At 54.5% G+C, this 26,319-nt stretch overlaps 1 protein-coding gene and 1 long non-coding RNA gene across 2 annotated transcripts; one reads left to right on the forward strand and one right to left on the reverse strand.

Annotated features, from left to right (window-relative positions):
• Positions 1-4,153: 4,153 nt before the first annotated feature.
• Positions 4,154-6,942, reverse strand: LOC145723632 (uncharacterized). The gene is made up of 3 exons (XR_014148878.1): positions 6,787-6,942; positions 6,239-6,317; positions 4,154-4,279 (listed from the first exon to the last, which is right to left on the reverse strand). It is a non-coding gene; the product is annotated as an uncharacterized LOC145723632 (long non-coding RNA).
• On the forward strand, positions 5,836-25,927 carry GNA15 (G protein subunit alpha 15). The gene is made up of 7 exons (XM_006744798.3): positions 5,836-6,366; positions 13,148-13,332; positions 16,828-16,982; positions 17,564-17,692; positions 20,152-20,281; positions 21,817-21,970; positions 24,962-25,927. Exons 1-7 carry the CDS (start codon positions 6,222-6,224, stop codon positions 25,186-25,188), a joined length of 1,125 nt encoding a protein of 374 aa, XP_006744861.1. The 5' UTR covers positions 5,836-6,221; the 3' UTR covers positions 25,189-25,927.
• The last annotated feature ends 392 nt before the right edge of the window (positions 25,928-26,319 follow it).

The following is a 26,319-nucleotide window of genomic DNA, read 5'->3' on the forward strand; positions in this document are numbered from 1 at the left end:
GTTCAAGACCCTGCTTCCAGTTCTATTGGGTACAGACACAGAAGTGGGATTGCCGGATCATATGGTCGTTCTCGATTTAACTTTCGGAAGAACCACCAACCCCTTTGCCAGTGTCTGCCCTGTTTCACACTCAGACCAGCTGTGCACAAGGGTTTCAATTTCTGCACATCCTCCTCTGGTTTTATTCCCTTGTCTGCCTGTCAGATACTCCTTGAAGGCCCATGGTGCCAGGCACTGTCCCAGGCACTGCGGTATGGCGAAGGAGGTAGCCTCGCCACCAGGACTTAATCTATGAAGAAAAATAGAGCGGGAGGGCAGGATGGGTAACAATAGTGACACGAGGAGAGGGCATTGCCGGTAGTGGGCACAGCCTATGCAAAGGTCCTGGGGCAGCACTGGGCGTACATGTTGGAGGAACAGCCAGGGGGCCTGTGTGGCTGGAGCAGAGTGAGTGAGGGGTAGAGAAGGAGGAGGGGAGGGCCGGCGGAGGGGACAGGAGCAGGTCGTGCAGGGCCTAGGGGACCGCGTGGGGAGGACTTGGGCCCCAGGGAGGTGGAAGTCCTGGAGGGCTGTGGGCTGAACAGGGCGGGACCTGACTCGGGTGCTCACGGGCGCCCTCTGGTGGCCGCTGAGGGGAGGGTGGACTTGGGGGTGAGGGCGGGACTGGGGACCAGGGTGCAGGGGACTGCGTTGGTCCTGGCGGGCGTGATGGGGGCTGACCAGGTGGAGGCAGAGGCGGGGCAGGATCCGGGAAGTGGGCGGCGGGGAGGAGCAGGCCCCGCTAGACTGCTGGCGCACCTGGACGTCATGCCCCCCGCGGCCGGCAGGTGCCGCTCGCCAGCTCTCTGGCCTCCCCGCCCCCCTGCAGCCCTAAAGCGCATTTTCTCCGGGGGAGGACCTCTCATCCCGCTCTGATAGAGAAACCAGGGCACCGAGTGGCCAGTTCCCTGCCCTGACGGTAGGCCAGCGGTTGCGGGACTTGGGCGCCAGCCGCAGCCTGTCCAGCTAGGCTCAGGCAGGGGCTAAATGACAGCGCGGTAGGAGAACAGTAGGAGAATTTCAAGTCGGAAAACCTGCAGGGCCAGGTTTGCACACCCACGAAGCCTGCCCTGTTGACCTGTCCACCTTTTGGTTGCTGTGAAGGATGCTGCTATGAACACAGATATTAAGTACCTGAGTTCCGCTTTCCGTTCTTTTGAATATAAAACTGGCAGTGGGAATCGCTGGATGAAGACTTTCTTGTCTTATCCAAATAAATGATTCATCAGTTAAAAACTTGGGATCCCAGCATTGCCTTTGGGCCACTCCTGGGGGTGGGCATGACCTTAGGTGTGGCCAAGGGCAGGGTCCAGGGAGGGACAGCCATGGACTCCCGGCATCTGAGGAGTGGGAGGTACTTGGAAATGATGTAAATATCCTATTCTTCATTAAGCAGAAAAGACATTTTTAAAAGATTTATTTATTTTAGAGAGAGAGCGTGTGTGCACGAGTTGGGGGGGGCAGAAGGAGAGGGAGAGAGAATCCCAAGCAGACTCCCTGATGAGTACAGAGTCTCACATGGGGCTCGGTCCCAGGACCCTGAGATCATGACCTGAGCCGAAACCAAGAGCCGGATGCCCAACCGAGCCACCCAGGCGCCCGAAGCAGAAGGGACATTTTTAGTACCGGAGAAGCAGAAAGGAGCATGTCGTCTATGAATAAAGGAGACAGGGAGGGAAGGAATGAATGCATCCCACAAAAACTCACCAGAGCTCGTGGGAGTGTAAATTGGTGCATGCACTTTGGCAAAACATAGTATCTGGGAAATACCTCATAACCTAGCACTGCCACACACAGGTATTTATCCACAGAAAGTCAGACAGACGGTCACCAGACGGCGTGTGCCGAGTGCCCATAGCCAGTTTGCTCAGTGCAGCCCTGAGCTGAAATTTAACCAGACGCCCATCAACAGTACGACAGGAGGATAGCGAAGCATGGGGATCGTACTCAACATATCTGAAAGCTGCTGAGTGTAGATCTTAGGCTTTTTCATCCCAGGAAAACAGAATGTGACTACATGTGGGTCCAGACGTTAACTGGACCCCACTGTGGTGATCATTTCACAATATAACACAAATATTGGGTCTGTATGCTGTACACCTGAAACCGATACAAAGTCATGTCAATTAAACATCACAAGTATCAAACGCTGATCAGAAAAACAAAAGAATGGATGAAGAGATGGGGGGATACTCGGCCGTGAGGACTGAGGACTTAACGACCACATGCGACGCGGAGTCAGGGGTAGAAACTAGACTCTCCGGAGTTCATCTTGTGCAATTCTACTCAGATAAAGTTCAAAACTGGCAGAAATGAAACACGATGTTTAGGTTTGCTTAATTCGGTTGTGAATTAGTAAAGAAAAGCGAAGAAGCAAAGAGGGACTTTACCTAAGAGAATCAACTCACCAGAGGACAAGATGATTCAGGTGGGGATGCACGAGATACACAAGGCAAGATGTGGAGGGCCTGAAAGGAGATGACAGTCTTCTTAACAAATGGTGCTGGAACAACTGAACGTCCACATGCAGGAGGAGGAGAAAGAAAAGGAGGAAGGGGAGAAGGAGAAGGAAGAGGAGGAGGGAGAAGAAGAGGAAGAACCTCAACCTACACAAAAATGAACACGAGGATCGTAGATCTAAATGTAACGTGTAGGGGCGCCTGGGTGCCTCAGTCGTTTAGCATCTGACTTTGGCTCAGGTCATGATCCCAGGGTCCTGGGATCGAGTCCCACATCAGTCTCCTTTCTTGGAGGGGAGCCTGCTTCTCCCTCTCCTCCCTGCTCTGCTCTCTCTCGCTATCTCTCTCTCTCAAATAAATAAATAAAAATTTTTTTTAAATTAAGAAAAAAAATAAATGTAATGTGCAAAACGGTAAAACTCCCAGAAGAAAAGAACAGAGAACATCTTCACGGCCCTGGATTTGGCAAAAAATCCTCAGATAAAACACCGAAGGCATGATCCACAGAGTTTAAAAAATGGGCATTGAACAGCATTGAAATTTAAAACTTTTGCTCCATGAAAGACATAGTTAAGGGGATGAAAAGCCAACCTACGGACTAGGAGTAAATATTTGCAAACCACATACCCAATAAGGGACTTGTATCAGGATCGTACAAAAATTTCCCAAACGCAGTCGTAAGACAACGACGCAGTAAAAGAAATAGCAAATTACGTGACTAGATCCTTCCCCGAGGAGGATACACGGAGGGCGCCTAGACACCGTTAGTTCATCGGGGGGACGCGGATTAACTCCCTAAGGAGACACCATCACGCACATCTTAGAATAGCTAGAATGAAAAATACGGACACCACCACGTGTTGAAGAGGACGCCGAGCAACAATGGTGTGTCATCCATCGTGGCTGCCCATGCACAATGGTGTGGCGGTTTTGGGAAGCCGTTCACGGTGCCTTGCAGACCCTGGCCCTGCAAATCCCACCTCGAGGGATTTATCCTGGAGAAATGAACACGTGTATTTGTAGCAGCCGATCTTCACGATCACCCTGCATGGGAAACAGCGCCCCGTGTTCTGTGGATGAACCTTGCTGGGTGGTGTCCCACAGCCGCTCAGCGGTCGGAAGGAGGCCTGGGACCCCTGCTTGAAGACGTGAATCTCAAACGCTAAGGGGGAGAAGCCAACCTGACAAGCTACATAAGAGTAGGCTTGCTTTGATAAGACATCCTGAGAAATATTTTAAAAATCATGGCAATGAAGATCAGCGGTTTCCAGGGACTGGAGCCGGGTGAGGGTCTGAGGACCCGGGGGGGCGGGTACCTGAAGGGAGATTTTCAGGGGATGGAGCCACATCCTGGCCACTGTGCGGGTGGTAATTCCCACGTCTGTACCTCTGTCGAAACTCGTAGAACCTCACACCCAAGAAAGTGAATACAGCGCCATGTAAATTTTAGAAATGAAGGACAAGATAAATCTTATTACCAAAAAGTGCTCCCTGGACACAGGATACCGTGGAAGTCGGAGCCGTATGGGCCGCTGGGCAGAAGGAAGGAACATCTGGGCACCCTCCTGGGGCTGACGACATCCTTCGTCTTCGCCTGGGTGCCGATCACGTGGTTGTTGGTTTCACAAGAATTTATTACGTTGTATATTCATGTTTTATGTGTTGTGTGTGTGTGTGTGTCTTAAAAATATGCACCCAAGCTCACCCTGGTATTCCCGAATGAACTGAAACATGACAGATGTCCCACACGGCGGCTGGCATGGAGAAAGGAAGCAGCTCACCTGTCAAGGGACCAGAAAGGAGATTTATTTTGAAGCTGGAGAGATTCTCAGAGGCTGGGCCACTAGAGGGGTGGGGATGGAGGAGCTGGTTCATTTTCTCTGAGGCCCCTGGCAGCCACGGAAGATGGTAAGCCAAGGCCCCCACACCCTGGTCCTGTTGTGGCCTGTGGCGGCCTGGTGTCCCCTGGGGGAAACACTTGGCAGGGGGGGCCCCTCCGTGTCCTGTGCGTCTGTGACTCAGCCCGGCCTCCTGGTTTTGCCAAGCTGGTTCTTTCTGTTCTGCGGCCCTCCCAGCTCTGTCTGGCTCAGACCTACTTCTGCTTTTCTTCATCGGCCCCAAGAGTGGGAAGTCGCTCAGGCCTCCAGCCTTGGGGAGCACCTCTCCTCACAGCCATCCGGTTGTGGGCGGGAGGGCGGGTGAGCAGGGCAGCGCCTACCAGCCCCAGTGACCCAACGCGGGGTGGGGGGGCCCTATCGAACTTCCCATCTGCCATTCGTTATGAATCAACAGCAAAGAAAACTGCACAGTCTCGCCGGCCGTGCGTGGGGGAGGGCCGACGGTTGCTGCTGTGTGATCCAGGCTCTTCTCTCACCCTCTCTGAGCCTTGCTACCACCATCTGAGAGGTGGCCAGAGGCTCCCGAATTATGCGTACCTCCAGGGGGAGGGGTTTTCCAGAACTTTCTAGAGCTTTCTAGAACCTCTTAAAGGGGGTTCTGCACCCAAACAGGGCAAAGATCTATGGGATTGGAGACAACCCAAGACCTCCCCTTTTGCTGCGAGCGTCCGTCCAGGAAGCGGCCGTGACATTCCCCTTGCTTTGTCACCATCCTGCTTCTAGGGTCCTGGGGGCTCAGGGGGTAGGGTCAGGTGGCCCCGTGGCCTCGCCCGGAGAGTCCCTGAACTCTCCCTGAACGGCTTCAACTCCCAAGGTCCCCCTACGCCCAGGCTGCCTTTTCAGCTCCTTCTTCTGATGCCGGTCAGTGTGACCTTCCTTGACCCCCTATTTAAAGCCCCAGCACCCCAACATCCCCTGCCCCCTGCTCTGCTTTGTTTTTTGTTCAGAATAAATGTATCACCACCCAACAGACTGGAATATGTTTAAAAACTGTGTTTCTTCGTCCGTGTCTTTATCTGAGATGTTAGGCAGGGAGGCCGGGGATTTTGTCCTTTTGTCCTTTGCCTGGCACACAGTAGGCGCTCAGTAAATATTTGCAGGAAGAAGGAACAGCCCCTCCCCAGGGCTGCCTGGTCAGCGCTTGGAGCCCGGGGCCCCGCGGACTCCCAGCCCCGTCTGGTCCTTCTGCTGCCGCTGTCGGGGCTGTCCTGGCACGTCACTTCCTGGCTCTGTGCCTCAGTTTGCTCATCTGCACATGCGGGGTAACAGGAACTCTCATACGTGGGAGCCCTGGCCTTCACTGTTTTTTGAAAAAGATTGTTATTGGCCCTCTGATGATGTCTCCTAATTGGCTCCGTGGAGGGGAAGAAGGGGTGGGCCCGGGGCCAGCCCGGAGGCGGTGTCAGAGGCCCAGGGAGGATGGAGTCCACCCCCTTCTCCAGAATGAGGAAGGAGGGCCCAGCAGACGCTGTGGTAGGCTGACTGTGGCCAGGGCCTTTCCTTGAGGGCAGCCCGCCCTCCCCAGGGGCACCCACCCTCAACCAGTTTGGCAGGGCTGGGCGGGCAGGTCTGGAGATGGTCGGGGAGCCCTGAACCTCCACACCTTCTTGGGCTCCTCCTCCTGCCCCCGCCCGCCTGTGCTGGGCACTCAGGCCTCGCTGAGCTGGGCGCCCGGTGCCCGAGGCCGGGAAGTCAGGGGTCCCTGGGGGTGACCCCCCCAGAAGAGAGCAGCGGCGGCGGCCAGGAGCCCTCCCCGGGCCGGCCGGGCGGGGTGCCCTCCCCGGGGCCGGGGCCATGCCGCCTCGTGCCCGCTGAGGTCCCCACCATGGCCCACTCGCTGACCTGGAGCTGCTGTCCCTGGTGCCTGACCGAGGACGAGAAGGCAGCGGCCCGCATCGACCAGGAGATCAACAGGATCCTCCTGGAGCAGAAGAAACGGGACCGCGGGGAGCTGAAGCTGCTGCTGCTGGGTGAGTGGGGCCGGCGGGGCCGGCAGGGACCGGGACGGGGACCGGGACGGGGCCCCCACCAGGCTGGCAGAGTCTGGGAGCCCATTTCTGGGCGCGGAGACCGAGGCACAGAGACACCCGGCTCCGGGCGCCTGGCAGGGCGAGTGCCGGAGCGGAGGCGGCCCGGGGGTGGCAGGCCCAGCACGCCCTACCGGATCCGGCTGCAGAGTCAGGAGCTCAGGTCTGCAGCCTGCCCAGGCCTCGCCGGCTGGCCATCCACACAGGCCCTCCCGCCCTCTCCCCGGCCACGCGGCCCGCCCCACGGAGGACTTGACCATCCGCGGAGTCCCCTGGGCAGAGCATTGTCAGTCGGCCCTGCCTGAGTGACGGGCGGTTGACTCATTCATTCATTCATTCATTCAATCAAGAAACAGTGAATACCTCCTGGGGTGCAGCAGCTACGGACATGGGCAATGTCCCGGCCTCCGTGGACCTCATCTTGCCATGAGGGAGACAGACGTTAGCCCGTAAACCAACGAGCAGATAAAATAATTTCCGGCGGCAAGAAGAGCAAGGAGGAAAAGAAAACAGGGTGGGAGGGAGGAGTGACGGGCTCGGCGGGTTGTAAGGCTCTGAGATTGCGGCCCTGGGAAGCTCCAAGTCTTGTCCCGCTCGCATGTCCTTTCCCCACGGACCTTGCCCTGCACGGGACAACCTGAGCCCCAGCTGGGTGGGGGGCGGGGTGTGGGGAAGGTGTCAGGTGTCCCCGAGTCACAGCTGCCGCCCGGCCGGCCCTGGGCCAGGAGGCTGGCCATCTGTGCGCTGGCCTCACTCTTCCCTGGCTCGGTGGGCAAGGACCCCAAGGACCCCGAGGAGTGAAAGCATGGGGCCCCTGGGACCGCGCCTGAATCAGGGCCCTTCTCACTCTAGTCTTACACGCAGTTCCGGTAAAAGACACACCCCCCCCCGCATTTAGTTTTCCAAGGAAGCTGGCACGGGGATGGCCTGTCGGGTCCAGGCTCTGGCCCCGTGGCCTCTCAGACCCCAGCTCCTACTCCTTCCTCCCATAATCCTTTGGTGGCCACTTGGCTTCTTTGCTTTTTTTCATGGACTATTTTGTTTTCCTTAAACTTTGGTAAAATCTGGGGCGCCTGGGTGGCTCAGGCGGTGAGGCGTCTGCCTTTGGCTCAGGTCATGATCCCAGGGTCCTGGGATCGAGCCCCGCATCGGGCTCCTTGCTCGGCGGGAAGCCTGCTTCTCCCTCTCCCACTCCCACTGCTTGTGTTCCCTCTCTCGCTGTGTCTTTCTCTGTCAAATAAAAAAAACCCAAAAAACAAAAAAACCCACCACTTTGGTAAAATCACCAATGAGGCTGTCTGAGCCTGGAAGCTTTTAATTAAGAATTTAATTACTTTAATAGCTATCTCTGATTTCTTCAGACCAGGTAGGTTATTACAGCAATAATAGGTATGATAGATGATGTGTGATTGATTACTTTTTAATAATAATATTATTAGGGCTAGCTAGGCTGTTTTTGGTTGTCGGTGCCTGTCAAAGCACTTGCCCGTTTCTTCGAAGCTGTCAAAGGGATGGGCATCCAGTTGTCTACCACAGGCCCCTCATCATCCTTTTCAGGCCCAGAGCATTTGGGGTGGTGTCCTCTCTTTGGTTCCATCTGCTTGCTTTTCCTCCGTCCATCAGGCTCGGGTTTATCAGTTTCGGTGATCTTTCCTTGGACACCTCAAGTTCATATACCCGAACCTCAGGGCCTTTGCACATGCTGTTCTCCTGCTAGGACCTGTCAGCATCACCCACGCCTCCGCACAGCTGGTGCTCTCACTCCAGGCAGCATGGCCCATGTGTCTCCTCCTCGGAGAAGTCTTCCAGGACTCGCTGACTACAAAGGTCATCCACCCTTCTCTTTCCTCCACTTGATCCACTTGATCTTTCTTCCGAGCACTCACCCACTGACATTCTCTTAGACTTGTTCACTGTTCTTCATTGTCTGTCTCTCCAGTGACACAGCAAACAGCACAAAGGTGGGGACCATGTCTCTTTCGTTCATTCCCAGGGTCCCCAGCATCCGGCCCGGGAGCATGGTGACCCCGACAGAGAGCGGATGCCCAGAGCAAACTTTATAAATGAATAAGGGGATGGTGAGTCCTGTTTCAGGGGCGATTTTCCCTGGAGCTGCACCAGAGCTGGGCGGTCCCTTGCCCCTACACGGCTCTGACCACGCCGGGCCAGCCCCGCATCAGGAAGCCCCTTCTGCTGGTGTCAGGTGGGGGGAGGGGAGGTTGTCCATGTCCCACATGCTGATGGTGGCCCTGTGGACCGCGCTATGGACTGTGGTCTTGACCACCCCCCCCACCCCCAGCTCCGAGGGCAGCCTTCACACCACCCCTTCCTTCTTGAAAACAGGAATTGAATCCAAAAGTTATTTTTTCCTGGAGGTGGCTGATCTTTTTGAGGAAGTGGGCTGAGGGGCCAGGGATCTGTCCTGGACAGGAAGCGACTGGCTGTTGGGGAATGTGGGGCATCAGAATGAAGCCATTAAAGGCGCCAGCTCTGTCCGCAGCGCCTGAGGTAGATAAGATGGGGAAACCGAGGCCCAGAGAGGTGAAGCAATTTGCCCAAGGTCACACAGCCAGGATCAGAACCTAGAATTCTGGTTCCAAAGCCCATGCATTTGACCTCCCTGTGAATGTGCCCCTGGAGAGAAAAGCCCCGATTCCCCAATGATAGATGGGGAAACTGAGGCCCAGGGAGGTGACAGGATTGGGCTGGGGTCGGCAGCCTGTCTGAGCCTGAGCTGGACATAGATGTCAAGCTGCCTGCCCTCCAGCTGCCCAGGCCTGGCTCCCTGTGACCCCGAGGCCCCGTTTCCTGGAGCGGCCACCCACTAGGGAAGGAGGCTCACGGTGTCTCGTGATGCCCGGGGTTGGCACAGCCCCTCCTGGTGTCTGCAAGATTCCGCTTCCTCACCCATCCCCAGAAGGAAGCAGTCACTTCCCTCTGACCCGCCAGGTGGGCAGAGCTCTCCCTGTGGCCCGCAGCCCCACGGGGTGAGGTGGGGGGTCCCGAAGCCGACCGGGAGCCTGGGCCTGGAGAAGTTCCAGAGTCCTTCCTGGCTTCAGGATAGCCCTGGGCTGCAAAGAGGGGGCTCCACCCGCTGGAGTGCTCAGACTTCAGCCTGTGACCCATCCGTGAGTCACACGATCCATCTTGTGGGCGGTGACCAGGATTTTTTTTTTTCCCTTTAATGAAACAGAAGAGAAGAGAAGAAAAGCAAGTTAGCTGCTGCTTTGTGAGACCTGTGCTTGCCCTCCACACTCCTGGGGGAGACCAAGGTCTGAGAGGGCAAAGGGCGCGGTCCCCTGCACTGGCCTCAGTACGCCCCCCCCCCGCAGGAGCTGTCCAGCTTCTGAGTGTCTGCGGCCGGATGACGTCATCTGATACTCGGATGACGTCGTCTGATACTCGGGTGACGTCGTCTGATACTCGGGTGATGCCTGCCCCGGCTGGCTGGCCGTATCCCATTTTGTTGGCTCAGGACCGTAAGGGCTTGGGTTTACTGCTCTGCTTCTCCTCTGGCTGTGTGACCCTGGGAAAATCACCTCACCTCTCTGATCCTTGGGTGTCATCTGCAGATGGTAAGCCAGTGGGAATCTTTGTGAGGATCGACTGAGGACAGGCACGGACTGTTTTGGCCCAGGGCTGGGCAGACGCCAAGAGCTAAATCACGCTCGCTGTGATTATCTTTATGGGGATCTTTCTGGTATCCTACTTAAAACCCAGGACTCAGACGGAACGAGGTTTACGAGGTTTACGTCCCAGCTCGGCCACTTATCAGCTGCATGGCCCACGGCAATCCCATCAGCCTATCTGGGACTCAGTTTCCCCACACGAAGAGTGAGCCAAGAGCCGTCCCTCGGGCCGGGCTCACGGCCGCCGCTGCATGCTGTGTTGCGGGTGCTCCGGGGGCTGGGTGTTCTCCCCCACCCCCCGCCCCCCGCCCCGGGCTCCTCGGCTTGACTCCGGCTGTGATATTCTCTCGGACATTCCCCCCGCAGGGACATTTGGTGAGCTGGATGCATCCCTTCCTAGAACCCAAGAAGTTCCGTAATCTCAGACACATACGGCTCCGCGTTGGAGAGTTTCAGCCTGTGGACCCGTGGCGTGGGGTGTTTGGGTGTTTGGGGGAAACTTTTTATTTTGGAATAATTTTAGATGTACTGGAAAATGGCAAATGTAGTACAGAGGGTTCCTGTTGACTCCTAAACGGCTTCCACTCGAGTTCACATGTCGGAGAGTACAGCACGTTTGTCACGGCTGGGAAATTCATGCCCGACTCGGAATGTGACTGGTTTTCCGCTGGGGCCCTTTTTCTGTTCGGGCGTCCCCTTCAGCATCCTCACTTTTCAGTTTGAGATACTTTCAGACCTCGCGGAAAAGTGGCGCCCGATTCTTCTGCAAATGTTGACATTTTACCATTTTCCCTCTGTCCTCCATCTCTCTCTCTCCCTCTCTCTCTGTGTACACACTCTATGTATCCAGATATGTGTGTATATTCGTAATTTATATAACGAATACTTATATCTATAATTTGTTTTACTATATACTCGTGTATTTAATACACTACATACTCATTTTTTATCCCCCTGAACTGTTTGCAAGTAAGTTGCAGGCCTGACAGCTTTTTACCCCTAAATACTTCATGGGTTTGAGTCCCACCACAAAGCAGGGACCCTCCCAGGACGAGGATCAAGAGCAGGTGATGAGCGCCGTGCAGAACCTTCCACCAGCCTGGCCCGCACACCTGACTCACAGCCTGGCCACTCTCCCCTTTCCCTGCCAATGTCCCTCAGGACAAGAGAAAAACACCTCTTTCTCTTGGACCTCGAGTCCAGTGGACTTAACGAATACCTGGTGTCACCCCGGCCTGCCCTTGTTGCCCTCAGATACGTGGGGACAGGGAGCTTCTGGGGGGCGGTGATGCAAGACGGCACCTCCTCTTCTCTCTGCTTCCCACCCTCCCCCCAACCTCTGCTCCCTCTGCCCCATTTCCTCTTTCTGGGCTCCAACCAGACCACCCCTTCCTTTTCTGCTGCTTCCTGTTCCTCCTTCCAGTCTGCCACCCTGTCCCTGGAAGGACCCCCTGCCAGTGTCCCCCTGGAGTTGGGCAGGGCAGGAAGGTGTTGGAGGGGCCTCCTGGTCCCACACCTCCTGCCTGGCTGTCACACTCACGTGACAAAAGGGGAAACAGAGGCACACAGAGAGGGAGAGTCCAGAGCTCAGACAGTGGGGCGTTGAGCCTTGGTCCCTGAGCTTCCAGCCCCGGGCTGTTGAAGATCCAAGTGTTACTGTCACAAGCCCAGGGCCAGCTTCCTGGGTGTGAGGCCGGGGCAGGCCCACAGCGCCCTGGGCTCAAAAGGGCCTCATCTTGCCCTTGGCCCCGCAAATTGTGTAGCTGGCCCTGCAAGGACCCCTCTGGTCCCTCAGCAAGGTCTTGTTGAGTCTATCTTCCAAACATCTCTCAAACGTTCCCTTCTCTCCACCTGGGTGCAGCCCCCATCATCACTTAGCTAGACCTCCACCCCGGAACCCCTGCTCCTGCCCTTGCCCGCCACAGCCTGTCTTCACTGCACCCCCCGCCAGAGGATGCCTGTGAGGACCTGGGACAGGAGTACCACTCCCCACCGCCCTCCAGGGCTCCCACCTTCCTGGGGTCAATCAAAGTCCAAGTCCAAGTCCAAGTCCTCTCCGTGGTCCCTGAGGCCCTGCACCACCTGCCCCATCCCCACCCTGCCCTCCCCTCCTCCCTCTCTCTCCCTCACCCACTCTGCTCCAGCCACATGGCATCTTCGCTGTTCTCCAACACACCAGGCCTGGTTCTGCCCCAGGACCTTTGCACGGGCTGTGCCCTCTGCATGATGTGCCCTTCCTCCACATCTTGGCACAAGAGCAACCTTCCTAGACTTCAGATCTCAACTCCACAAGTCACCTTCACTGAAAAGCCTTCCCTGGCATTCAGCTATAGTCAGCTAAACACTATTTATTCTATTGTATTTCCTTCATAAAAGTTTCTCTACCCGAAATTATCATAGCAAATAATAATAACAGCAGTTCTAACTAGAGTCAATGCTGCTGTTACTGAGCATAGTGAACGCCAGTGTAGCTCTTACTGTGTCCAGGCATGCTGCAGGCCAGGGGTCCACGAGCTTTTCCTGTACAAGCAGATGGTGAGTATTTTCAGTGCTGGGGGCTAGGCGGTCTCTGTCCACCTGCTCAGCTCTGCTGTTGTGGTGAGGAAACAGCCATAGACCATTTGTACACACACGGGCGTGACTGTGTGCCAATAAAACTTTATTTATGGGCACTGATGCACGAATCTCATATCATTTCCACGTGTGACGAAAGTATTTTTTTTTCTTAATTCCTTTCCGTCATTTAGAAATGTAAAAACTACAACTGTAAAAAGTATCAGAGATGCAAAAGCTACCATACGAACTGTAAAAACTTGCTGGCCACGCAGAAATTGGCAGCCAGCTGGATCGGCCGTCAGGCCATAGTTTGCTGATCCCCCCCGGGAGCCCCTTACAGTGAGCTCCTTTCCTGGGAGCTAGCGGGCAGGGTCTGTTGCGAACCCTGTCTTACAACTGGGGAAACTGAGGCCCGGAAGGTGAAGGCGCTCGCCCAGGGTCACAGAGTGCGGCCCTGGCTGAGCCGGGATTTGAGCCCTGGAGGCTTGGGTGGTGGGTGGCGGGAGCCCCAGGGCTGAGCTGCTCGTGTGCCTCCCCAGGGCCTGGTGAGAGCGGCAAGAGCACGTTCATCAAGCAGATGCGCATCATCCACGGGGCGGGCTACTCGGAGGAGGACCGCAAGGGCTTCCGGCCCCTCGTCTACCAGAACATCTTCGTCTCCATGTGGGCCATGATTGAGGCTATGGACCGGCTGCAGATCCCTTTCAGCAGGCCTGAGAGCAGTGTGAGCATCCTGGGGCCTCTCCTGCTGGGCTTCAAGCTGGGTGGGACCCTCTGGACCTCAGGGTGGGACCATGTCCCTGCAGTGTTTGTCCTTCTGTGACTGGCTTATTTCCCTTAACACGATGTCCCCCAGGTTCATTAGTGTTGTTATCTATTGCAGAATCCCTTTCTTTTTTAAGGCTATGTAATATTCCAGCGTGAGGATGCGTGCACATGCACGCATCATTTTTTCTTTATCCATTCATCTGTTGATGGGCATTTAGGTTGTTTCTACACCTTGGCCGTTGTGAATCGTGCTACAGAAAACACGGGAAGCTAATATCTTTTCAAGATCATGATTTCAATTCTTTTGGTTAGACACTCAGAAGTGGAATTGTGGGATCACACGGTAGTTCTATTTTAATTTTTTAGAGGAACCTCCATGCTGTTTCCCACAGCGGCTGCACCAGTTTGCATTTCCCCCAACAGGGCACAAGGGTTCCAGCTTTGCCACATCCCTGCCAGCACCTGTCCTTTGTTTGGTATTTATAATAGGCATTCCAACAGGTGTGAGGTGACATCACCTTTCTCAAATCAGAAAGCTTGTGATTTTGAATCTGAGCTGGTCCAAGGACCTCAGAAGAGCAACTGGGGCTGTTAGAACCTTCCTCACAGGGCTGATAGAAGAATGTGATCTATTAAAAGTGCTGAAAGCTCTCAAAACGGTGCCTGGAGTGTAGTAGGGCACAGTAAGCATCAGTAGATGGGACGAAACCCCTCCCAGCTGCGTGCCATCGTCCCCATCTCCTAGGTGAGAAACAGGAGGCTCAAGGAAGGGGGAGACACTTGGCTCAATTTTCACAGTCCACAAGTGGAAGACCAAAGATAAGCACCCACCAACCACACCACCACCTTTGGTTATGCTGCTTTGCTTTACAGAATAACGTTTTTTATTGCGATGTAACACACGTGCCAAAGAAGCCAGCTGGCGAGCTCAGTGAATGATCACAAAGCAAAGACACTTGTGTAACCATTGCCCGGGACAAGAAGCAGAACGTGTCCCCAAAGGCCCCTTCCCGACATCGCTACCCGCCCCCCCCCCCCGGGCTAACCACTATCCCGTCTCCCATCAGCATATTGCCTATTTTTGAACTTCTCCTACATGGAATTAGACGGAATGTTCTGCCATGTCTGGCTTTTGGCACTGCACAGTGCATCTGGAATTCTTCCATCGTTGGGGGCATAGTTGTGATTTGTTCCTTTCTACCATATATATTTTATGCAAAACTGTGCATTTCCGTTGGGTATCTGCATAGAAGTCGATGTGGATCATAAAGTGGATTAGGTAAAGAGGAAGCACCAAACTGTCCCCAAGCAGCAGCATGTGAAGAGTTCTGCTTGCCCCAAATCCTAGCCAACACCTGATGCTGTCCCCTCGTTTTAGCCATTTTGGTGGGTTCTTGGTCTTATTTCATTGTGGTTCTGATTCGCATTTCCCTGGTTAATAAGGAGGCTGCACAGCTTTTCATATACGTGTTGGACACTTGGGTATTCCATTTTGTGAAGCACCTGTTCAAAACTTTTGCCCATTTTTGTTTTTGTTTTTAGTTTTGCCCATTAAAAAAAAAAAAGTATTGTCAGTTTTTTTCTTACTGATTTGTAGCAGATTCTTTGTATGTTCTGGATATGAGCACTTTGTTATGTATTTTGCAAATACTTTCTCCCCATCCATTCCTTGCATTTTCACTGTTTTCATGGTGTCTGGATGAATAGCTCTTAATTTCAATGAAGTCCAGTGTGTCAATCTTCTGGTTAATAGTGTGTTGTTGGAGGGGGAGGTTGGAGCCAGATTGAGATGTTTTTCCCCCCAAGGTCATGATGAGACTCTCTATTGCTGTCATTTAAAGGGAGCTTTATTGTTTCATATTTATATTTACATTCCATTTGGAATTGATTTTTGTGTAGGGTGTGAGGCAGGGATTATGTTTCTTTCCTTCCATCCCACCACCCCCGCCCCCTGCTCCCCCCAGGACAGATACTCAATCATGCTAGTGCCTCTTATGCTTTTCCCACTGTACCACAGTCTCATCTTGGTGATAAATCAAGTGTTCAAATGTGCCTGGACCTGCTAATGATCTTCTGTTCCATTGGTCAATTTATCTACCTTTGAATGAATATCACTTCATGTTAAGGATTGTAGCTTCCTAATATCTAGGCTTCGAGCCTGTTAGTGTAAATCCTGCCACTTTATTCTTCTCCAGAATTGTCTTGGCTACTTTGGGTCCTTTTGCTTTTCTACATAAAGTTTAGAATTATCTTGTCAGTTTTTGCTCACACACACACACCCCTTCACACCTTTCTGGGATTTTGGTAGAATTGCATGGAATCTGTAGATTAATTTGGGGAGAATTGGCAGCTTAAAAAAAATGCTGAGTTTTTCAATCCACGGACATGGCATAGCCCTCCGATTATTTAGATCTTTTAAATTTTTCTTGGTGGTGTTTTCTACATTTCAGTGTAGGGAGCTTTCACATCTGTTGTTAGATTTATTCCTAGGTATTTGATATCTTTCAGTGCCACTGTAAATCGGATTTAAATTTTATTATTTTATTTATTTATTTTGTTATGTTATGTTAATCACCATACGTTACATCATTAGTTTTTGAGGATTTAAATTTTTAAAAATTTCCACTGATTCGTGGTCAATATATAGCCACCCATTTAAGTTTTGTTTATTGATCTTGCATTCAGGGACCTTGCTAAGTTAACCGGTTTATTCTGATAGCTCATCTCTAGGCTGTTTTGGATTTTCTACATATAATCATGTTACCTGTGAATAACCACAGCATAACATGCTCCTTTCCAAACCTGACACCTTTCCTTTCTTTTCCCCGTCGTATGGCACTGGCAAGGACCTCAGTACAGGGTTAATTAGAGATCGTGGCCATCTTAGTCACATTCCCACTCTCAGGAACACACAGATCCACACAAGCTCACATGCATGTGCCCAGATGCACACCCACACACACGCGGATTCACAGGCATATGCAAGCCCCCCCCCTCACATACCCACATGTGTGCCCACACCAGCGCAGGAGTCTGATCAGCACTGATGCCTTCTTGCTGGAAAGAAAGGAGGAGAGATGGAGAGGAGGTTGCTGTGAGGAAGAAGAGGAGAACGTGGAGCCACTGGGCAGGCGGCTCAGGCTCCACGTGCCTCTACCTCCCCGAGAGACCTGGCCACGGGGCTTCATTGCGTTATCTAGTCTGTGGTGGGGGCACCTGTAGAGACTTGACTCATAGGTGTCCAGGAACCAGAACTGACGTCCACCTGTGTTCTCTGCGGCCCCTCTGCCCTCCATCTGGGGACAAACTCGTGTGGGAAGGAAGGAGCAGAGCAGAGGGGTGGAGCGGGACAGCAGTGTGCAGGGGGCTCTGTAGCAGAGAGAGGAGGTGGCTTGCAGGCATGTGTGTAGGGTGGTGCCACCCCTGACGTGCCCCGTGCATCCCTCCCCAGCACTATGCCAGTCTGGTCATGAGCCAGGACCCATACAAAGTGACCACTTTCGAGAAGCGCTACGCCGTGGCCATGCAGTGGCTGTGGAGGGACGCCGGCATCCGGGCCTGCTATGAGCGCCGCCGAGAGTTCCACCTGCTCGACTCGGCCGTGTAGTGAGTCGGGGGCCCACAGGCGGCAGGTGTGGGGTGCAGGGCACAGCTGAGAGGCAGCCACTGATGAACTCCTCCTAGGGATTGCTCTTGGACAGACAGGGCCCAGGCTGGTGGGCTCCTGATGTGGGACATGCGGTGGGGTGGGCTGGCTATGGATGGTCTTGCTCCAAAGTGATGTCATTCCTGGGGGGGGCACTGATCTGCAGTGACATCATTCCTGGGGTGACGCTGCTCATCATCACACAGTGACACTGTCCTGAGTACCATGCTGGGCATCTAGGGTGATGTGACAGCTGGGGCTTTTCTTGGGACAGTGCCACTGGGTGACAGCTCCCCGAAGGTGACCCCCCCACACAGTGAGACTGTTCTTGAGTTCACACTGTCCTTGAGGTCCTGCTGCTCTGAGGGTGAGACGGCTTCTTCCCAATGTTCCCACAGCGTCAGGGTGATGCTTCTGGGCTACCTGCAGACCCAGAGATCCTGGCCCCTCCCCGAGCAGGGGCCTCACTGGGCTTTGGGTGGGGGGTCTGAGAAACAAACTAAGTCTGCAAGACTGGGCCTCAGGGCTCCTCACTCCACAGCTACCTGTCCCACCTGGAGCGCATCACCGAGGAGGGCTACATCCCCACAGCACAGGATGTGCTCCGAAGCCGCATGCCTACCACCGGCATCAATGAGTACTGCTTCTCCGTGCAGAAGACCAACCTGCGGTGAGCTCACAGCCCAGAGTCGGGGGAAGCTTCCTATAGGCAGGCAAAGGAACTGGGGCCCTGAAGGATGAGTAGGAGTTTCCCAGTCCCAGTCCTCAAGGGGCTTCCAGGCTGAAGGGGGCAGAGCTGGATCTAGACACCTTCAGCCCCCTTGCAGTCAGGTCTGAGACCTGGAAGAGCCCAGAGTGGGGCGACCAGAGCTCTAGGAGGGCAGGTCTTCCTAAGGAGAGGACATTGGTATTAGGACATTGAAGGATGAGTAGGAGTTCACTGGGATAAGTCTTGAAGGGCTGCTAGGTAGGAGGAGACAGAGACTGTGTGGTCAGTGATATTCCAGAGGGATTGATTCAGGGCTGGGGAAACTCAGAGGTGATCCCCTTGAGGGGCTGAGGCTGGAGGTTAGGAGACTCAGGAGGAGGCAGGAGCCATGATCCAGGCAGGAAGGGTTGGTAAGGGCCAGGGCAGTGGTCATGGGGATGGAAATGAAGGGATGGTGCAAAAATCGTTTCGGATGTAAAATGGGCAGGACTAGATGAGTGTAAAAATCCGAGAATCAAGGTGATGGGGTCAATATGTGGTGGCAGCAGCATGGGGTATTCAATTAGACAACGAAGTCGTTCAGGGCACTAGAGTCTGAGGGATCTGGGGCATCTGGGAGGTGGCTGGACGTACACAGGCCTGAGCTGCAAGGCACAGGTGGGAGTGGCCAGCGCAGCATGGGGCCATCCAGGCAGAATGATGACCAGTGTCAAAGACTAAGGCGAGATCAGGAAGAGTACACTGAGAGCAGTGATTTCTGGGATTGTGGTGAGAGGGTTATCTGTGACCTCAGCAAGCTCCCTGTCTGTAGGTTCATGGCAGGGAACTCTGGAGGGTGCAGGGTGAGGACTGGACACAGGGGTTGTGTTCACTTCACCCATATTGAGTCCCATGCTTCCCTAGATTGACCCCCTGAACATGCCCTTCTGGCCTTTTCATAGTCCTTACGAGGATGGTTCATAACTTTCTGTTTGCCATCGGTCTCCTCCCCTAATGGAGAGCCCCACAAGACCAGGGAATGAGTTTGATTCTCCTGCTTTGCTCGTGATGATCAGCTCAAGATCAGAGTAGAAGTTGGTGAATGTGGGAGGATGATTGGAAAGATGGAAGGATGGACGAGTGGATGGATGGGTGAGTGTATGTAGGTGTAGATGTGTGGAGGGTGGGTGGATGGGCAGGTGAATGGATGGATAATGGATGCATGCATGGGTAGGTGGGTGGGTAGATAGATGGATAGACGGGTGGATGGATGGATGAGTATGTGGGTAGAGATGGATGGATAGGCGGGTGGATGGACGAACAGGACGGATGGATGGATATGTGGGTGATGGATGGATACATGGGTGGGTGGATGGATGGGTGGATGGGTGGATGGGTGGGTGGATGGGTGGATGGGTGGATTGTAAGTGGGTGGGTGGATGGGTGGATGGACGGATGGGCAGATAGATGGATAAATGGGTGGATGGATGGGTGAGTATGTGGGTGGATGAATTGGTCAAAGTTTAGGAATGAAGATAGAGGTTGGGGAAGCTCACAGGTGAGGCTGGACTGAGGTGCTGATTTTCAGGTGGGAAGCCTTGAGTGTGTTCTTAGGCCAGGGACAGAGCTAATCCATGGAGTGAGGGCTCAGAGGAAGCTGAGACTATGAGACTGGAGGCTGGCAAGTAGCATCCCCCACATCTGTCTAGTCTCCAGAGCCCCGCTCTCAACCCCTGCACCTCCCGTTCTGCTCTGGGGTTTCAGGGAATCTGAAGAGGCACAAGAGGGGTTGGTCTCAGGGATCGGGAGCCACAGGCACCAGCCTTAGTTGCCAGACCATACAAAGGGGCAAGTCCCTTCTTGCTCTGGGGCTTCTGGCATTTCCTGTTGGCCGCCTGGGTAACAGTCCCATCACTGGGGAAATGACGCAAGCCTTGTTATCAGTGACCCACATTTCTTAGAGGAGAGAAGAGGAAGGCTCAGGCTTTTGTTGCCGTGTGTGGAGGTGGAGGCTGGGCCCTCACCCTGGGCCACACACAGAGAGGATGGTGTTGGCCCGTCAGAACAATGCGCACGTCACGGTTGGGGAAACTGAGTTCTGGACATGTTCGGCAGTTTGCCCCAGGTCACCCGCCAGAACCAGAGCAGACCCCAGATGTGTCTGACCTGCTGTCCTCTCCCCTGGGGTGGAAATCAGGCAGCCCGATGCAGAAGCTCAGCAAAGTCTCCCCTCCTGTGCCTCAGTTTCTCCATGTGTAAATAAGTTAACAGTAACACCTGCTTCACGGGGCTGAAATGCAGTAACACAGCAGAGGCCAGAGGCTGCCACCAATTCCTGCTGCTATTAAATATTGATCTGGACATGCCTTGGACGTGCCTGGGGTCTGGGGTGCCATGGCAGGGGTTTCTGATCAGGCCTGACAGGGGGTGATTCCCGGCAGGATCGTGGATGTCGGGGGCCAGAAGTCAGAACGCAAGAAGTGGATCCACTGCTTCGAGAACGTGATTGCCCTCATCTACCTAGCTTCGCTGAGCGAATACGACCAGTGTCTGGAGGAGAACAACCAGGAGGTGAGGGCCACCTCAGGTGCCGCCTCCTGCTGGCCCCGGGATGCACAGCTGAGCAGAAAACGCCCCTGCCACTCTTGAGTGGGTCTGTGTGCATCTGGCGTGGCTCTGAGCTCCACCCTCCACTCTTCCGTGGTCAGAGCATTGAGTCCAAGACACAGATCCACAAGCACCCCGGACTTTCTCTCTCTCAAAGGGATGCTCGAGCCCCAAGATGTGGCCCCCAGGAAGCACAATGCAGCTGGCCTGGGAAAACAGGGCATGCCCCAGGGTCGGTGTCCTGCTTTTATTCAGAAAGGCTGGGCATCGCTCTTTTTTGAACTCTTCTCCTAATTAGGACCTGGCTTGTTTCAGACGTTTGTGCTTTTAGGGGTTAAAGTTTCACACACACAGTCTGGAGACCCAAGGGTCAGATGCTAAAATTTTGACTCTCTGGCCAAATGAAACAGATTGAATTTGAGGTCATTCTGCCACAGATCTTGCTCGAATGCAGCCACCCGCCATGTCCTAGTTTGCTGGGGCTGCCATAATAAAGTGTGAAGTTCTGGGAGCTAGAGATACGCAGACATCTCCTCTCCCAGTGCTGGAGGCCGCACACCCCGGATCAGCATGTCGGCCAGGCTCGTTCCTCCTGAGCCTGTGAGGGAGACTCTGTCCCTAGCTCTCCCTGCTTCTGGGAGTCGCTGGCCATCCTTGGGCCACGTCACCCTATCTCTGCCTCTGTGGTCACATGGTCTTATCCCCCTGCATCTGTGTCCAAACGTCCCCTCTTTATAAGGACCTCTGCCATTAGAGGTGGAAATCTACTATGACCTCTTTTTTTTTTCTATTCATAATAGTTTTATTTAAATAAAGGCTTTTAAAGTTTTTTTTAAAATTTTTTAATTCTTTTATTATCCCCATACATTACATCATTAGTTTTAGATGTGGTGTTCCATGATTCATTGTTTGTGCATAACACCCAGTGCTCCATGCAGAACGTGCCCTCCTCAATACCCATTACCAGGCTAACCCATCCTCCCACCCCCCTCCCCTCTAGAACCCTCAGTTTGTTTTTCAGAGTCCATCGTCTCTCATGGTTCGTCTACCCCTCTGATTTCCCCTGCTTCATTCTTCCCCTCCTGCTACCTTCTTCTTTTTTTTTCTTAACATATATTGCATTATTTGTTTCAGAGGTACAGATCTGAGATTCAAGAGTCTTGCACAATTCACAGCGCTTACCAGAGCACATACCCTCCCCAGTGTCTATCACCCAGTACTATGACCTCTTCTTAACTAGTTACATCTTCGAAGACCCTATTTCCAAATAAGGTCCCATTCTGAAGTTCCAGAGGGACATGAACTTGTGGGGGACACTAGTCAAACCAGTAGAGGCCACACAAAAGCATGGGCACACCCCCTCTGACCCAGCCAGGAGCTGGGGAGCCCCAGGCTCCTGGACGTTAGGTTGACAACCCCATCCCCACATGGAAGGGGGGGCTCCTGTCTGGGCCAAGTCAGCCATTGGAGCAATAACCTGCCTGTTCCTCCCAACCCAGAACCGAATGAAGGAGAGCCTGGCCCTGTTTGGCACCATCCTGGAACTGCCCTGGTTCAAAAGCACATCTGTCATCCTCTTCCTCAACAAAACTGACATCCTTGAGGAGAAGATCCCCACCTCCCACCTGGCTACCTACTTCCCCAGTTTTCAGGGTGAGTGGTCCTAGAACTCTCTATAACCTTTCACCTCCCGAAAGCAGCTCCCAAGAGAAATGCTGGTCCAGACTACCTCAGCCGGAGTCAGTGGAGTTTCAAATGGGATCAGACAGACCTGAGTTCTAGACCCAAGCCGTGAGTCTCAGTGTCCCCCTCTGCAGAATGGGGACAAAGTGACAGCCGCCATCTCTCTTGATGCCGTGGCTTCAAGCAGGGGGCTCTAAGGAGGCAGGTGTTGTAGCTCTCTTGCGTGTGGGTCTGCTGTAGAGTTCATTGTCATAAGCCACACCTGGAAGGCGTCAACAATTATTTCCAGAATCTGCCTCGATTTTTGAGACTTCTTTTTCGATCTTTCATAGTCATCTTATCTATATCTAAGATAGCAGATTCAAAAGGAAACCAGTGCCTGACCTTTGGACAAGTCCTTCCAAGGCACATGGCTCGGTTTTCACAAATACAGCAACCCTCTTACATGCGGTGCCGGTAGCCACGGTCGTGTCTCGGCAAGCACGCATGAATCAGGACTAAGGAGCAGGTTTGGGAGTGAGCCCTCAGCGCAGCCCGAGGGGCAAAGGGCCTGGCCTTCTGGAGAGGAGGATGGGGGAGTTGGCCATGGCACCGTTTAGCATATCCTACAGAGCGGGGAGGTGGGGTTTGAGTGGGTCCCAGGAACAGGCTTATGGGCTTGCACTCTCCCTGGAGGGCCACTGTGAAGGGGCTGGTGGAAATATCCCAGCTGAGCCACAAACTGCCCCCAAGGTTAGGGGCTTAGAGCAGCCCTTTGACTTTGCTCACATTTTTGTGGGGCAGGAACTTGGGAAAGGTTGAGGTGGGTGAGTTCATCTTCGATGCGTATGGCATCAGCTGAGGTGGCCGGGATCGAGATACCCCTCCAACTTCTAACACCGTGTGTCTGATCGCTCTGCGCCCCTCTCCCTCCCTGCCTCCCCCTCCTTCCCTCTGCTGCTTTCTGCCCCACACCCCGCACCCCTCCCTGGCCCCATCTGGTGTCTCCTAATCCAGGGCCCCTTCATGAGGCTTGGGCTTCCTCACAGCATGGCTGTTTCAGGGTAGCCAGACTTCAGCCCCGGTTTGGGTCGGGGGAGCCTCAGAAGTCCCAGATGGTTAGAGATGCCTCACTCTATTGGTCAAGCAAATCACTCAGGCCAGCTCAGACTCAAAAGGAGGCAAACAGACTCCCCTCTTGACGGCCAAATGGCACCCACCTACAGGGAGGGGAGTAATGGCAGCCGTGCTGGAGACAAGTTGGCTTCATTTCCTGGGGCCACAAACTAGGGGGCAGAAAACCACCGAAATGTATTCCCCTCAGTTAAGGAGGCCAGAGGTGTGAAATCAAGATGTCAGCAGGATTGGTTCCTTCTGGAGGCTCTGAGGGGACATCTGTCCCAAGCATCTCCACTAGCTTCTGGTGTTGCCTGCAATCCTTGGGGTTCCTTGACTTACAGACACATCACTCTGAGCTCCTCAGTTGTCATATGGCCTTCTGTGTGTGTGTGTGTGTGCCTTTCCTCTTCTTATAAGGACTCCAGTCATTGGCTACTGGGCCCACCCCAATCCAGTATGACCCCATTTCAGGCTAACTAATTACATCTGAAGACCCTATTTCCAAATAAAGTCATATTCTGAGGTTCTGGGTGGACAAGGACTTGGGGGGATGCTATTCACCCCAAAACACAAGCAGATGCAGCTCTTAAGCTTGCTGACATCACCATGGGTGTGACCCTTGGCCTTGTTAGGGCTCAGAGCCCATGTGAGCCCCTCTCAACCAATCAGATCCAGAAGACGTGGGGGCCTGGGAGACAGATGTCAACTTATTCCAGCATAGTGGACAGCCCTTACTCCCTCCCCAGCTGAGCAGCCTTGGGAATGGGAACATGGCGTGGAGAATTTGGGGATGGGGATAAAGTGGACAGTTTTGAAGGATTGTTTTCCTTCACATCAAAGGGAACCTTCATGACTCATCTTTTTCTCCCAGCCAGAGGCTGGAGTACTCTTTGCCAACTTCTGGCGCTCAGTCCTTCCCTCTTTTGTACTTAATAACATCTGTGATTATAACAATAGCTCACACATCGAACACCGTTGGAAGCTCCCTGTGCAGTGGAATTCTTTCTTCTTACCACCACAGAGATGGGGAAACCGAGGCACAGGGAGGTGCAAACACTCCCCAAAAGCCACACAGCCAGTGAGTGGCAGAGGCAGGATTTGAACCCAGGCTGTCTGGATCAGGAGCCACCAGCCTTACCCCCTGGGTACCCTGCCTTCCTGGAAGAATGATGATAACATTCTGACTATTGAGTACAGAGCCCTCTACATGATTGCACTGAATCCTCACAACTCTGGGAGGCTTGGGACTGTTAGGATCCCCATTTTACAAATGAGGGAACTGAGGCTCACGGCAGTTGCATGGACTACCCTATAAGGCAACCCTACTAGTAAGTAGCAGAGCCAGGTCTTGGGCTCCAAGAGCCTTAGCTCGCATTGTGCTTAAGACAGAGAGACGCGGACAGACGCAGAAATAGAGAGGCTGAGCATGTCAGCTGCCTCCCCAGGGTGGCCAACCCTCCCCGTCTCTTGGCCTCGGTTTACCCATCTGCACTGCTCAGAGAGATCTTTCTCTGCCACCCAGGTACCCATCCCCTCAGTTGCAAGCCCAGCCAAGTGAGAGGGTTTCTTTCTGCCTAAAGTCCCAGAGCCAAGTCTTATTGGTCCATTCCAGGTCATGTGACTCATCAGAGTCCATTCCTGAGGCTCCCATTGGCTGGACCTGATGGTCATGTGACCCTCTAGACCGACCGAAGATGGCGCAGGCCTGCACGCGGTGCCCGGTCCCTGCGGCCCCTGCCGCCCTGATGTAGTCCACGTCTGGGCCGGGGTCTCCAGATCCCCCTGCGTGGCTCGGGAGGGAGCGTCTCCCGCCTGCCGCACGAACCGCGTGCCCTGACTGCCCACCCCTCCCCGCCCCCCCAGGCCCGAAGCAGGACGCGGAGGCAGCCAAGAGGTTCATCCTGGACATGTACATCGGCATGTACGCCGGCTGCGTGGACAGCGCGGACGGGGACAGGAGGGGTCCGCGCTCCCGGCGCCTCTTCAGCCACTACACGTGTGCCACGGACACGCAGAACATCCGCAAGGTCTTCAAGGACGTGCGGGACTCGGTGCTGGCCCGCTACCTGGACGAGATCAACCTGCTGTGACCCAGGCGCTGCTGCCCCCGGGCTCAGACCCGCGCGTGGCAGGCGGGACCTGCGGGCGGACCGGTGCTCAGTGAGCCCGATGCCCCCTGTCGCGCAGCCCCAGGTCCAGGTGGCGGAAGGGCCGCGAGTGAGTCAGGGGTTGAAGGCGGTCGCCGCCCCCTCCTTTCTCCGACCCTCGCCAGGACAGCCCCCGCGTTTGCCCTCCTTTGACTCCGTTTACCTCCTCGGAAAGGGAGCACAACGGCCACTTGGGATGGCAGGGTGGAGGAAAAAGTGAGGGGAGCAGGGGATCGGGGACTTGACCCACCCCTGGGTAGGTCCTCTCCAGGGAAGAGGCCGCGGACCCCCACGGAGGTGATGCGCTAGCCTGGTCGGGGGGGAGCGGGCCTTCAGTCCGAGGGACCGGACTCTGGCGCCCCCTAGCGGGGTTCCTTGACTTATAGACACGTCACTCCGAGCTCCCCTCCTCACAGGAGGCGGCATCCACCAGCCTGAGGTCTGCGTGGCGCGGGGACTTCCCGTTCTGGGCGGGAAGAGAGACCCGGAGAACGCTGTCCCTTCCAGAGTCTGCGCCTCAAAGTGTGTCCTGCCCTGTTTACAGACGAGGGAAACTGAGGCCACAGGCGTTCCCCCCACTTCCCAGTCTGGGGGCTCGGGCGCACTGCATCTTACAACTTCTCTGTATTTATTCCCTCCCCTTCTGTGGGGCCCCTTGCAAGACATTAAAGACATGTCTGGAGACCTATGATTTCTTAGGGGCGTCCTGTGCCTCACTGCGCGGCCCCTTCTCAGGGCGCCTGTCCCAGGTGGGGTAGCCACGGGGGGAAGGAGGGGGGAGTTGGTGTTGTGCGTGCACCCGGGCAGGGCACGTCCTGGGAGCTGTGTGGGGCTGATGCGCTTGGAGCCGAGCGGTGGAGTCCGCGTCTCTCCCCGGCCTGGGGGAGGGGGGCGGCATTTGAGCCCAGCCTGTGTTGCTACTCACCCCAAACTCCAGGAGCCACCACCACCTCGGATGAAGGGGGAGATGCGGATGGGGACGGCTCCACTTACCCGGGAGGGCTGTCCCCCACTGTCCTCAGGGCCGTGTCACAAGCCGGCCCACCCCTGTTTTCAGATGGGGAAACTGACACA

The sequence above is a fragment of the Leptonychotes weddellii genome, chromosome 1 (assembly GCF_054177405.1).
Source record: "Leptonychotes weddellii isolate Sample4059 chromosome 1, ASM5417740v2, whole genome shotgun sequence".
In the NCBI taxonomy this organism is placed as follows: Eukaryota; Metazoa; Chordata; class Mammalia; order Carnivora; family Phocidae; genus Leptonychotes; species Leptonychotes weddellii.